Source organism: Schistocerca cancellata, chromosome 2 (assembly GCF_023864275.1).
Source record: "Schistocerca cancellata isolate TAMUIC-IGC-003103 chromosome 2, iqSchCanc2.1, whole genome shotgun sequence".
NCBI classification, from domain to species: domain Eukaryota; kingdom Metazoa; phylum Arthropoda; class Insecta; order Orthoptera; family Acrididae; genus Schistocerca; species Schistocerca cancellata.
The window spans coordinates 635860566-635874031 of NC_064627.1; the positions used below are offsets into that span (position 1 = coordinate 635860566).

Genomic DNA, 13466 nt, shown 5'->3' on the forward strand with positions numbered 1-13466 from the left:
CGCTAGTGAAACTGGGTGAACAGTAAACAATTAATAAATGATAAATGGCAGCTATTTAATATAACTGAAAAAGGAGATTCTTTGTTCAGTGTCATAGTGGTAGTTTGTTCTTAATGAATTTTCTAAGAGTTGCTTGAATTTTGATAGTGTATATTTGATTCATTCGACAACCTCAAAGGTTCTCCTCCTTCATGGAACCTATAAAACATTACGAATGAATGAAAATGGGAAGAATAGATGAAGAGGAAGAGAAGAAGCCTATTTTCACACTGACATTTTATTGATACACCACTGCACCCCATATGGAATTATATGAAGAACATAATTTATGTCTTTGTAAAATAAAATAGCTTCAATTGATGAGTCTGAGCACAGAAGGTAAACACAGAATAGTCAGATCACTTTGTTTTACAGGTTCAATGATTTGCATTGGTAGATCAAACTACTTGCGCTTCAACCATCCTGCTGAAGCACGCCTGATGAAGAGCATCTTGCCAAACACAAGAATTTCAATGGTGCCACTCAGTTTTTTGTCAGGTGAGTAAGGGTAACAACAGTACTCTTCAGTAGTTCTTTAATATCTCAGATACCTCGTTATAATTGATTATGTTGGCATGTGAGCTCTTTCTTGCCAAAAAATGAACCTGTTACTACATGTGACAGACTTTTAAATCTGAAATAATCTGACTATCGTTTTCGCACCTTTACTATTTTCCATATTCAAAGTACACTCACAGATAGTCATATTGGTAGTAAATAAGATACTAAGAAACACCTGACTTATGATTTGTTTCAGGGACTGATACTGATGACAGTAATCAACACAGTCAACAGATGCAGTTTGACAAGAAACCTCCTGTAGCTCCTCGGAGATCACCTCGTGACAGCTGGGGTGATGTAAGCAACAGCAGCAGCTGCACAAGTGAAGACTGCTGTGTTTTAGGAAAAGTAAGTCAACTCACTGTATTAATTATTTAATAAGGTATCATATAATGTTTTATAGTAGTTGTATAAGTGATTCAAACACAGCTTCATAAATTGGATATTTTAATCATAGCTATTTCAGTAACATACATGCACAAGGCATCTCTCATTTTGCTTGTGCAGTTAAAGCTTTCAACTCAATGACATGCTTGTGCTCTTGATCCTTATAACATGGCCTTCTTTTTAACGAGAAAAAGATTAATGGATTGTTGGTATACTCCTAATCTATCTATAATCATAGATGTTTAAGAATACAGCATTCTATGATAAAGCACTCTGTGATCCAAATTCTAAATCACTCAAAATAAAATCAGTGATATCTCAGTTCAAAATAAAATGAAGGGACACACAGTAATAGTGTGTTGCACATTAATTAAGATGCTAAGTTCATTTTAGAAATCTTATTTATAAATTAGCTGATAATGTTATGCAACACTTGCAGTTCCTCCCAGCTTTCCTGTAAATCGCCATTCATTTTCTAAATATTTCCTGAATATATTACTTCCTCTCTCCAACAGTCGGAGATGTAAGACCTATATATCAAAGACTGATCATTATTTTGAAATGGTGCAGCATTGCTTATCAAGAACTATGTACCCATCTTACTTTTTTCACTTTGAAATATTCAAGTGTGTGCCTCCTTAGCTGAAAAGTCAGAATCCTTCCTAGCTGAGAAGTCAGTATATCAGGCTGCTGTACAGAGGACACATGTTTGATCTCCATACATTAAAGAATTATATGCAAACATTGCACTCAGTCTCATGATCAAATCTAAGCAACTCTTTATCCTAGTTGTGCTTATTTCAATAGCCAACATTAATGGCTTATAAAGTGGTGTGCCACCATGTACCCCTTCTATATGATGCCTAAGATAGAGGATGAAGTAACAAGTCACTTGACATTAAAGTGTCAAAACTGAAAATTGTGCCATGGATTTTTTCTTAAACTATCGATAGTCAGGTTGGTGTAAGTTGAGCCCTTACAGCTGGCAGCCCTGTTGCTGGCTTTCAGCTATGAAGTGCAAATGGCTGCAGGCAAAAGAAATAGCCGTCTACAGAGTTTTGGCAACACTGAGCCATTGGCACAGATATGTTTACAAAACTGCATAATGTGACTGGTGCCAGTAGGCGCGCGAAGCTGCTGGGCCCAGCCCACTGCAACTGTCACGTGTCTTCTTGCAGCAACTTGACTATACTAAATATCAACTAATGTAAAATACTTCCATAATCAGGTCATAGTAACAAAACTAATTATCTTGTCCAAAAACATCTCTCATATCCTCTCTCCAAAGACACCTGATGCAGTTCTCACATCACTCAACAGTACTATCTACATCTACATATATACTCATCAAGCCTCTATATGATGCATAGTGGAGGGCACCTTGTACCACTGTTGGTCTTTTCCTTTACTTTTCCACTCACAAATAGAGTGAGGCCCTAATTTCTCTCAACTTACCTTTGTGGTCCTTATGTGAAATGTACATTGACGACAGAAGAATCATTCTGCAGTCACCTTCAATTGCCAGTTCTCTAAATTTTTACAGCAGTTTTTCATGAAAAGAACACTGTCTTCTCTTCAGGGATGCCATCACAAAGTACCTCTGTAACACTTGTGTGCTGATCGACTGTACTGGTAACAAATGTAGCAACATGCCTCTGAATTGCTTTGATGCCTTCCGTTAATATAACATGGTGGCATTCCCAAACACTTGAACAGTACACAAGAATGGGTTACACTAGTGTTATGCACATGGTCTCCTTTACAGATGAGCTGCACTTCCCTAAAATTCTCACAATAAACTGAAGTTGACTGTTTGCCTTCCCTACTTCCATCCTTAACTCCTTGTTTCATTTTGTATCACTTTGCAGTGTTACACCTAGTTATTTAAGCAGTGAGACTGTGCCAAGCAGCACACTTCTGATGCTGTATTTGAACCTAATAGGACCCCTTTTTTCCCCCCTACTCATCTGTGCCAATATACATTTTTATACATTCAGAGCAAGCTGCTATTCATCACACCAAATGTAAATTTTGTCTAAATCATCTTGTATCCTCCTACAGTCACTCAGCAATGGTACCTTGCCATACACCACAGAACCATTAGCAAACAGCTGCAGATTGCTGCTCAGTTTGTCCATCAGATCATTTATGTATATAGGAAATAAGAGTGATCCTATTACACTTTCCTGGGACACTTCACAAGACACACTTCTCTCTGATGTACATGCAGCATGGTGGACAACGTACAAAGCTCTGTTACTTAAAAAGTCTTCCAATCACTCACATATCTGGGAACATAATCTATGTGCTCAGACATAAGCTGACAGCCTGCAGTGGGTCTCCATGTCAAATGCTTTCTAGAAATGAAAGTATATGGAATCTGCCTGTTGTTCCTCATCCATGGTTCACTGGATCTCATGTGAGAAAAGGGCAAGCTGCATTTTGGATGACTGATGCTTTCCATGACTGCAAAAACCAAATCATGTTCACTGTTAGCACTTCAGTTCACTCTCATCATGCCTTGAAATACTTTCCTCACAATGCTACCAATTAACCCTCAAGCATACTCCCACACATACACAACCTACTCATTGTCTGTTTCCATCCCTGTGCACAGAGTCCCCTCCCCTTCCTATTACAACACAAGCTTTTCAGAATTGTACTGTGGAACTCTCCCTGCAACATGCCCTCTGTTCCTGAACCCACTCTGCTCTCCACTTCCTCTAATCCCTGTCTGCTGCCTACCCCCTCCCCCTTTTCCTGTTCCCATTTCATTCCACCTTTTTCTCTGTCTCTAGGCTGTCATTTTGCCAGTTTCTTTTTTACTGGACACCATCTCCCTCTCTGACACCTTTCCCTGTCTTATTTCTTACTGTTACTCTGTGTGCTTCTCCACATTCCCTCGCATTCCTTCACTCTCAGTGTACCTCCCACTAATCCCTTAATTCATAAACATATGTGTAAATTTACTATTTACAATCTGTTTGACATCATGATGTGTTAGGGATTAATTAACAGAGGTATTAATTTATGATAAAAGTACCTCTATTGACTTTTATTCTGTCTTTAAATTGTGCATTGAGTGACAAATTTCAAATGCATCATTTTTGTACTAGGTTTCCAAGTTTGAATATCTAGCTCGTGCTAATGGTGCATCTAAACCTCCACCTTCACCAGCATCCAGTCTGCAGCAGAGCCAGCACATTTCTCCAAAAGTTTTCCCACCGAACAGTGTTACAGTTAACTCACCAGCCTCCGCAGTGCTTGGACCAAATGTTAAATCTCGCAGTGCTACACCAACAAATCCTAACTACAGTAACCCCAGTGCCTTCAACAGTACTCACAGTGGCAATTCATCAGCATTTAGTAACATACAAGCAAACAATGTAGTAGCTGGACATAGTGGAACTCCCACAGCAATGATAAATGGAGGCTCAAGATCACAAAGTGCAACCCCTACGCCATCGTGGTCACCTCGATCGGGTGCTGGCCCCCACGCAGGCAGCCCATCAGCCTACGAAAATGTAAACCCTCAAGCAGAATCTCACAGGAGCATTGCAACACCAAGTCCAGCCTTCAATAGAAATCCACTACCGTGGTAAGTCAAACTGTATTGTAATGGTTAAACTATATATTCTACGCTTTAAATTATATTACTTTTAATGCATAGAACTCTATGCTCTAAATAAACTCAATAAAGTTGTCATAAAATATGATAAAACTATAAAATTAAAGAGACAGAATGGCTGACAAGTATTTCACTCCAGAAAGAAAAATTCCAGTATTTCCAGTATTTCCAGTAGTGCTTTGAAAAGTAATAAACAAATTCTAGCTTTCAGAGCTATTAGTGCTAAGTGAGGGAAGATGGATAGATTATACTAGATGCACAAGTCACTCAGACTTCAGGAATAGAGGAATCCAAAATCTGCTTAAGGAAAGATGAAATAGATGTTTATAGTGTACAGCATGTACATAAAGTCCGGGAACACTTTCAGTTATTTATTGCACAAGCATTATACATTGTACTGATGTCATACATATTGCATTTTGAAGAGAAACTCTGAAAGTTTGTTTTACTAACATTCGATATGCAAACCATGAATGACCCAGCAGTCATCAATACGGTAACTGAATTCTTGCCACATCCATCCCAGCACGGCATCATTGACTGTGGCAGTCACTTCCCGTATTCTCTCCCGGAGCTCTGCTACATCACATGGTAGTGGTGGTACATACACCAGATCTTTAATGTGCCCCCACAGAAAAGAGTCACACAGAGTGTGATCTGATGATCGGGGAGGCCATTTCATAAAACGCACTCCACATTCACTTCACTTACACTGGCATGTCCACTTCTCTTTGCCGGGCACAAGCACCCAGTTTTAACAAATTTGTTGTACCAGTGGTAAATGGCCTTCCTTGTTGGTTGCTTCTTACCACACTTGGTTCTAAACATACACTGAACAGCTGTAGCACACTTGTTTTTGTCGAACTCCAACACACAGAAAGCTCGCTCCATGCCTGAACTCTCCATGTTTGCGACTAGTGCTGACTAACGGCAAATTATCAAATGACAATGTGGTGGTATATATGAAAAAAGACTTTCAGGGTTTCTCTTCAAAATGTGTATGATATCCGTACAATGTTTGGTTCTTGTGCAATAAATAATTGAAAGTGTTTACGGACTTTATGTACACCCTGTACTTTACTTTATTGGGTTGATATTAAAACACATTATCACCTTTTGCAACAACTACTCTCAGAATTTCAGTACGCAAAAATATTCTTTAGTTACACTTAGAATGTTTTCCAGTCTTAGTTTCATTGTGTATTTTAACAAGCATATTTATGAAACTAAAATTTAACTTCATAAAAGAAAGAGAAAGTTACCCGTAGAAAGCTATGAGAAGTGAAAGTTGTGCATTGATTTTTTCTTTTTTCTTTTTTTTTTCCTTTCTTCTAATCATCTACCTCAGCTGTAATGCCCACCCATTCTAATCCCTCCAGTTAACACGTTTCCTTCTTCTCTGTGGAGTGTTACCTATTTAAACTCTTAGCCTTTTCTAGTTCCCTCTCCTGCCATTAAGCTTATCATTAATCTTATGCGAAAGAGACAAGAACAATACTAGGACACAAGTCTTTAAATGATTTCTCATTTCCCAGTGAAGTGTTCTGTCTTTCTTTCTCTTTTTATCTTTTTCGCTGTTCACCAAAAAATATTAAATAGCTGCATAAGGTCATGGTTAGAAACAGCAAAATTTTGTACATGTGCTTCAAATGTCCTAAATACATACTTGTGTATGAAGTGCCAGTTCTTTTCATTATAAGTTGTTTCATCAGAGCTCATGTTTATTCAGATAGTTCTGTTGAAATATTGTGTTGTCACTGACTTTGTATCTCTTCCTCATAATAATACAGGTACAAAGGTGGATATCATAGTCCCCGCAGTGTAACACCATCACCACCTCGTGCGTCTACAACTAGTCCTTTATCATCCGGCCATCGGCGTACCTCTTCAGCTGGTGGCAATAGCTACGAAATGATGAGGCATCGTGTGAACAGCCCTACCCCCAGTTTTGGATCCAGTTGTAGCATTGAGGATCTCCATGCTCGCAAAGAAGAACTGGAGATAAAACGGAAGCAGGTTTGAGAAATTTCCCTTAATTTATTGTAATAAAGGAAGTTGAAGCTGTAGAAGTATATTGTTCCATGTTGTTATCAATATTGATGATGGAATTTATTGAGAGTAACTGTGTTTTTCTATCAAAAATGTCATGCGAGCTTCTTGCAGCAGTGTAGTGGCCAAGAATCAACAAAGATTAAAGTGAAAATTAATTATGGTACTCTTGTGACTTGTTTATTTTTGGTCAGTAAATAATCAATCTGAGAATCTTTGTTTAAGAAAAAATTTATGTATAACTTACTGCCCTGAACAAAAACTTTCTTCCTTGACTTTTTAAGCAACTTGCAAAATTGCTTGCTTCTACCATGGTTGGTAAATAAGGTGCAAGGGGAATATCATTTTCCAGATTTTGTTCTATAAAATAAAGTACATTGTCTTGTACAGCTAGTAACATATCAACTAGACATAAATTTCTCTAGTTACATCTTCCAAAAGGATTTTCAGACTATTTGTGAATAACATGGCAAATCAGTCATGGACTCTTACGCTGCTAGTGAGCTAAAGTTTTAGTCCAGAAAGTAATGAGATCTGTTGATAATCACATTAATACTTCAGACTCACATTTCAAAGTGCAGTAGTAAATGTTTAGTGTTTGTTATTGAAATCATTCAGTTGTGCTGTAGTGCTTGACACAATGTTTCTGATAACATGCACCAGTTGATGGTTCCATCTTCTCCATTTTGTATGTCTGAAGAAGGCCTAATTCAATTTTAAACTAGTCATTACAATAAAAATAAATTATCTAAACTATGATAGGTTATTTATACATGCAGCTACACCCAAAACCAAAACTGCATTCTGACAGATATTAAATATACCAATGTGAGTATGTGTGTTACTTGTACTGCATTAACCGGATGTAACAATTTAAAACTTCAGTTTTTCATCGCATACTAAAATTGATAACTCACAGACTGCAGTATGTCTCTTTCTTCTTACTTTTGTTCAATGATCAATACCACTTTTTTGTCTTTCTTTCTATTCACCTATCTGTATACATAAATTTTTACCCATCTACCTATCTGCACTTTCTCAACATGTAACTTGCCTTTCATCTCATCCACAGAGTTTCTGTGGTGTCACACGATGCGCATACGTAGACATAATCCACACACTCTTAGCTTGTGTGTGGCACACAGAACAAATTATATGACATACTACCCTGAGATTTACTCGTAAAAGTTTATTGGTGGACCCGGAGTAATTTTTAGGACTGCTACACTAATAAGACCAGCCTGTGTAAGGGTCACCAGCTTTGCTATGGGACACAAGACAGGGTTAAATTTTTCAGTGTCCTGAAACCAAAGATTAATGCCATGTAGCTACTTGACAATATCAGAAAGATTTAAAGATGTGATGACTAGACTGGAAAATATACACTGCCAACAATTCATATACCATCTCCAGCTGCTTTCTACCAACTTGTGCTGATAATCTTCGCAGAATCAATGGGCAAAAGTCACACAAAACTGCCACACTTCAGGTGTATGAGGAAACACACACAGTTTATTGGTGTAATTGGCAAAGACCATCTCATTCATTAAATACTAGCATCCAGCTGGCTAATGACTCCAAATTGCAATATGTGCCTCTTCTTACCAAGCATATGCACACCCATAAAACTGCAACACTTAGCTAGAAAATTAGAAAGTGACTAAACAAAAGTCGACTCTAATACAGGGGAAAGCATTTCAAAAAACCTGTAGGGTTTCTGTACTACTAAAGCAACCTTGCTTATCATGAAAGATTATTAACTTTTGACTTCCAACATGTTAATTAGTTTGAAACATAACCTCTGCCTCTCATAAAATGATAATATGGTATTATTGGTCTGGAGACACCTAACAAACTTTAATGCATATAGGACCAATCACATTTAAGTTGTTTATTTTCATTCTTAGGTATGATGATCTCTTATAAGATCAAAACTGGTCATCTAAAAATAAAAATAAACAAATTAAATGTGATCACAACTGTGTGTATAAAAATGGATTCTAATATTACAGATCACTGCTTTTCCTGGAACAAAGTTCCAAAAAATTTACCACCTGGTGCAAGTCTTTCTATCTGACACCACTTTGATGATTTGTGCATCCTTGTGATGATGATGTTGTTGTTGTTGATGATGATGATGATGATGATGATGATATGGAATGATTAGTACAACACACACACCCAGTCTCTGAGTGAAGAAAACATACACTTGGCTGGGAACTGAACCTTGGATCCTGCTGTCTAACAGCAGAGATGCTAACTACTACACCACGAGCTGCAGGCACCTCCCCCTTGGAGGGCACAAAATTTTCCCCCTACATTCATGAGGGCTGTTGGTCAGCTCCTGATTTTATGAGCTGCCAGCCACAACATGAAATTGTTTTAAAATTCAGGCCTTCCAGTCTGACAGAGCAGAATGCAGCCTTTTTTATGGGCCACTCACTGCTTCCACTACTATCAATCCTCTGCAAAGTATTGCTTCTTGATAGGATTTCGCAAAAAGTTTTCTAACAGAGCTAAAGCTAAAATACACAGAAATGATTTGGGATAAACTACAATTTAATGTTTAGTACAAACATTACATGCTTGCTCTTATGAGGGAAATGAATGTCCTGTTACAGTTCCCTCAATATAAGTTGTCCACCTACTGCACAGTGTGTTAATTTTTCATTACTGGCTCTGGTAATGTGTTTTTTGCATGGACTGTTTTGATTACATTTTTGAAGACGAACCAATGAAATGATCTTTGTAATTTTGTTGCTATTGTTTTTCTATGTTTGGTAGCTTCCACTTTTCAGATATAAGATCAATGAAAATTACTGCATGATTCATAGAAGTATTATTTTTTTCCTTAGGCACAAGAAGAGCGGCTGAGAGAACAAGAAGTAGAAAAAGCTGAGCGTGCTCGTCTGGAAGAAATTCTGAACATGTGTGCTGAATATGAACGACAAGCACAGTCTGAGCGGCAAGCAAAGCTCCCTACAACACCAACACTACAACAAAATCGGTATTGAAAATAATGTCTCTTCTTTGTATAAAACACACAATAATAATTAATCATACTTTTTAGGTTTATGTAGGGTAGTAAGTCCAAAAACCTCAAATTATAAAATTTCATTATATCTTTGTGCTGCATTTTTTAATTGTTATTATCAGAATACTTCTTCACTAATGAATGATTCTTAAGTGACTAACTAAGGCTGCCTCAAAGTAGTGCAGAACTTTCTCAAATATTTTATACCAGCTATTAACAAGAAGACAAAGAAATGACTGATCATAATACGTTATTGACAACATAATAGAGAAAATTGTGAAGACTACTATAGTTGTCATTACAATGTTACAGTAAAACACGTCATATGCTATAACTGTGTTAGGAGTAAACCAAATTCAAAGGTAATTTTATATAATGTGATTAGAAAAATAGTGTCAATTCACTTTGTGTTACACAAACTGCTACATTAACTATAATTTGTATATGAGTGACTCGTAAAAACATTATTATGATAAACAGTTTGTATTTTAGTTGTGTTTTGACATAGGCCTGAGCGTGTGACGCTAAGTGGAACACTTGCCAGCAATTTTTGGAAAGATTAAGTTGGTACTATTTGCTTTCCTGTTTTAAACTTTCATATAGAACTCATCTCCTTATGAAATTACCTTACAGTGCAAATTGTCGATAAATGTCCTTCATTTCTAAGAAGGAAATACACACAAATGAAGGGAAAAAGTTGTTTTGAATGATTTTTATTTTACAAATGGTTTACAATGAGCTGCCAGAACATTATGGCCAAATAGCAGATGTGTCCACCTCTGGCAAGGATAACAGTGATAGTGCTTTAGGCATGGAAGCAATGAGACCTTGGTATGTTGTTGGAGGGAGTTGGCACCACATCTGCACATACTAGTCACCTAATTCCCATAAATTCTGGGTGGGGAGGGGGGAGATGAGCTCTAATGCTGCATTCAATCACATACTAGATGTGATGGGTTCAGATATGGTGAGTTGGGGAGCCAGCATTTTAATTGTAACTCATTACTGTGTTCCTTGAATCACTCCAACACACTCCTGGCCTTGTGACATGGTGTACTATCTCAATGAAAAATGCTACTTCTGTCGGGGAAAAATGATCATCATGAAGGGCTGTAGGCAAACAGTGTACAGTATCCCTTGTCTGTCATGATACGTTGCACAAGCTCCACTAGACCCATGGATGCCCACATGAATGTTCTCCAGAGCATAATGGAGCCATCCCCAGCTTGTCTCTGTCCTGCAGTACATCTACATCTACATCTACATCTACATCTACATTTATACTCCGCAAGCCACCCAACGGTGTGTGGCGGAGGGCACTTTAAGTGCCACTTTCATTACCTCCCTTTCCTGTTCCAGTCGCGTATGGTTCGCGGGAAGAACGACTGTCTGAAAGCCTCCATGAACGCTCTAATCTCTCTAATTTTACATTCGTGATCTCCTCGGGAGGTGTAACTAGGGGGAAGCAATATATTCCATACCTCATCCAGAAATGCACCCTCTCGAAACCTGGGGAGCAAGCTACACCATGATGCAGAGCGCCTCTCTTGCAGAGTCTGCCACTTGAGTTTGTTAAACATCTCCGTAATGCTATCACGGTTACCACATAACCCTGTGTGTACAGGTGTCAAGAAGCTGTTCCCCTGGAAGATGAAGGATTCATGCCCTCCCATTGTCATGATGAAGGAGGTATCAGAATTCATCAGACCATGTAACGCTCTGCCACTACACCAGTGTCCCGTGCTGATGATCATGTGCACATTTCAGCTGTAGTAGCCATTGTTGTGATGTCAACTTTGACACATGCGTGGGTAGTCGGCTGCGGAGGCCATCATTAGGAGTGTTCAGTGCACCATGTGTTTGGACACACTTGTACTCTGCCCAGCAATAAATCCTGATGTTAGTTCCACCATAGTTTGCCACCTGTGCTGTTCTACCAGTCTGCCCAGCCTACAGTGCCTGACACCTGTAATGAGGGGTGGCTGCCCAACTTCATAATATCTGGATGTGCTTTCACCTTGGTTTCATCACATGTTGAAGGCGCTCCTTGAACACCCGATGAATCTTGCAGGTTCTGAAATGCTCATGCCAAGCATCCAGGACATCACAACCTGGCCTCATTCAAACTCAGATTGCATTGAGAGCCTTCTGCATTCTACACATGGACAGCATGCTCACTGATACTACAGGCAATCAGCATGTGTCTGACTTGCCAGGTGATGCTGCTATCACCTGGACAGGTTTATATCGATAGTAGGCTGGTGGGCATAGTTTTCTGGCTGATCAGTGTACAGTATAGGTGACTGGACTTAATCCCAAGATCCATATATTACCAGTTTCATACAGAGAAACAGACGGACAGGAAATAAGAGAATACTTCTATGTTGTTCACTGATAACTATTCACTGAAGAAACACTGGAAGCCACGTGCATGTGTATCATGCACTTCATAAGTAATTATTAACTATGCATTGTTTCTATAGGAGGTAAAGAACAGCAGTTTTTTCTAGCAGCTTTTACCATCCCAACGTAAACTTTGATAGTATATTGTTACACTAAGCATGGTGGCCTAGTGGAAAAATACTGAATTTTGATCTCTGAGTGGCAGGAGATCCCTGTCCCACCATTCAAATTTAGGTTTTCCATTATTTCCACAAACCACCTCAGAAAAATATCTGTTTCTTTGACAATGACATAGCCAGTTGCCTTCCTTATCTTTGCATAACCGAACTAATGCACCATCTTTAATGAATGTCTTTATCATTGGCTATTACCTTGAAAAAACTATTGTGTTGTTCCATTCTGAACAAATATTAAAGTTAAAACTGACAAAGGGATCCATAAGAAATGATCTTTTGTTTTAAAAACCTCAAAAATTTATATGCATAGAAACACACCTGTAAGAAACTGATCTTCGAAACAATTACTTGTTTTAATGTGAAGGAGCATGCACCCAGTGTGCAGAAATGTTGACAAAGTTGTGCATTTTATGATAAAAACAATTAAAAACATGTAATGTTAAAAAATGAGTTGATTTAATTTTTTATTATAATATTGCTATATAAATTCACTGACAATATTTTTACACGACACAGAATAAAAACAAATGGTTCTTTGCCAAGAGACAAGAGACTGACATCTCCCGGAAATCCACCAAATGGAACGATGCCCGATGATTATGGACCGGATGTATTTACATTTGATGTCACAAACAATATCATAACTGGGTATGAAAATACATTTCTGAACAATACTATTGCACTACCATAACTTTTAAAGAATTGTCATGTAGCTGAAAAAACTTTTGCAGATTCTCATCTGTGAACAGCCCTTCATCACCGTACAATAATTCAAATCCTAATTATGTTGCCAACGATCCACAAATGTGTACATCAACCAGCACACCTGTTACGAGCTGTATGCCTAATAAGAGGACTACTCCAGCCAATGGAAATACCTTTAGCCCATATGAAAATGTTGTTATTCCTTCACCTGGGTCTGTTGTATATCCTCAGAGCCCTCGAACCAGGATAAAAACCATTGCTACAACTAAAGATCACAATATAAGGTATGACATATCTCATATCTGCATTCTTATTGCTATTACTAAGCACACATCTTACTTTGTATTAACAGGGCAGTGTAATTTTGATCTAGTACATACAAATGTTTATGGGCTGAGTATAATATTAGTAGAAATACACTGAGAACTGAAACTATGCGAGATTAAGATATTCTGTCATCTTTTAAAGGCTAATTTCTGGTCAC

At 38.0% G+C, this 13466-nt stretch overlaps 1 protein-coding gene across 4 annotated transcripts in view; it reads left to right on the top strand.

Annotated features, from left to right (window-relative positions):
• The window catches only part of LOC126162305 (pleckstrin homology-like domain family B member 1), a 1095423-nt gene that overhangs the window by 821622 nt on the left and 260335 nt on the right, over nucleotides 1–13466 (top strand). For all 4 annotated transcript variants that reach the window (XM_049918725.1, XM_049918724.1, XM_049918726.1 and 1 more), the window contains 7 exons: nucleotides 415–537; nucleotides 797–948; nucleotides 4104–4585; nucleotides 6406–6631; nucleotides 9520–9671; nucleotides 12794–12925; nucleotides 13009–13266. In XM_049918725.1, coding sequence (XP_049774682.1) covers nucleotides 415–537; nucleotides 797–948; nucleotides 4104–4585; nucleotides 6406–6631; nucleotides 9520–9671; nucleotides 12794–12925; nucleotides 13009–13266 — 1525 coding nt within the window. The remainder of the gene's footprint in view (nucleotides 1–414; nucleotides 538–796; nucleotides 949–4103; nucleotides 4586–6405; nucleotides 6632–9519; nucleotides 9672–12793; nucleotides 12926–13008; nucleotides 13267–13466) is intronic.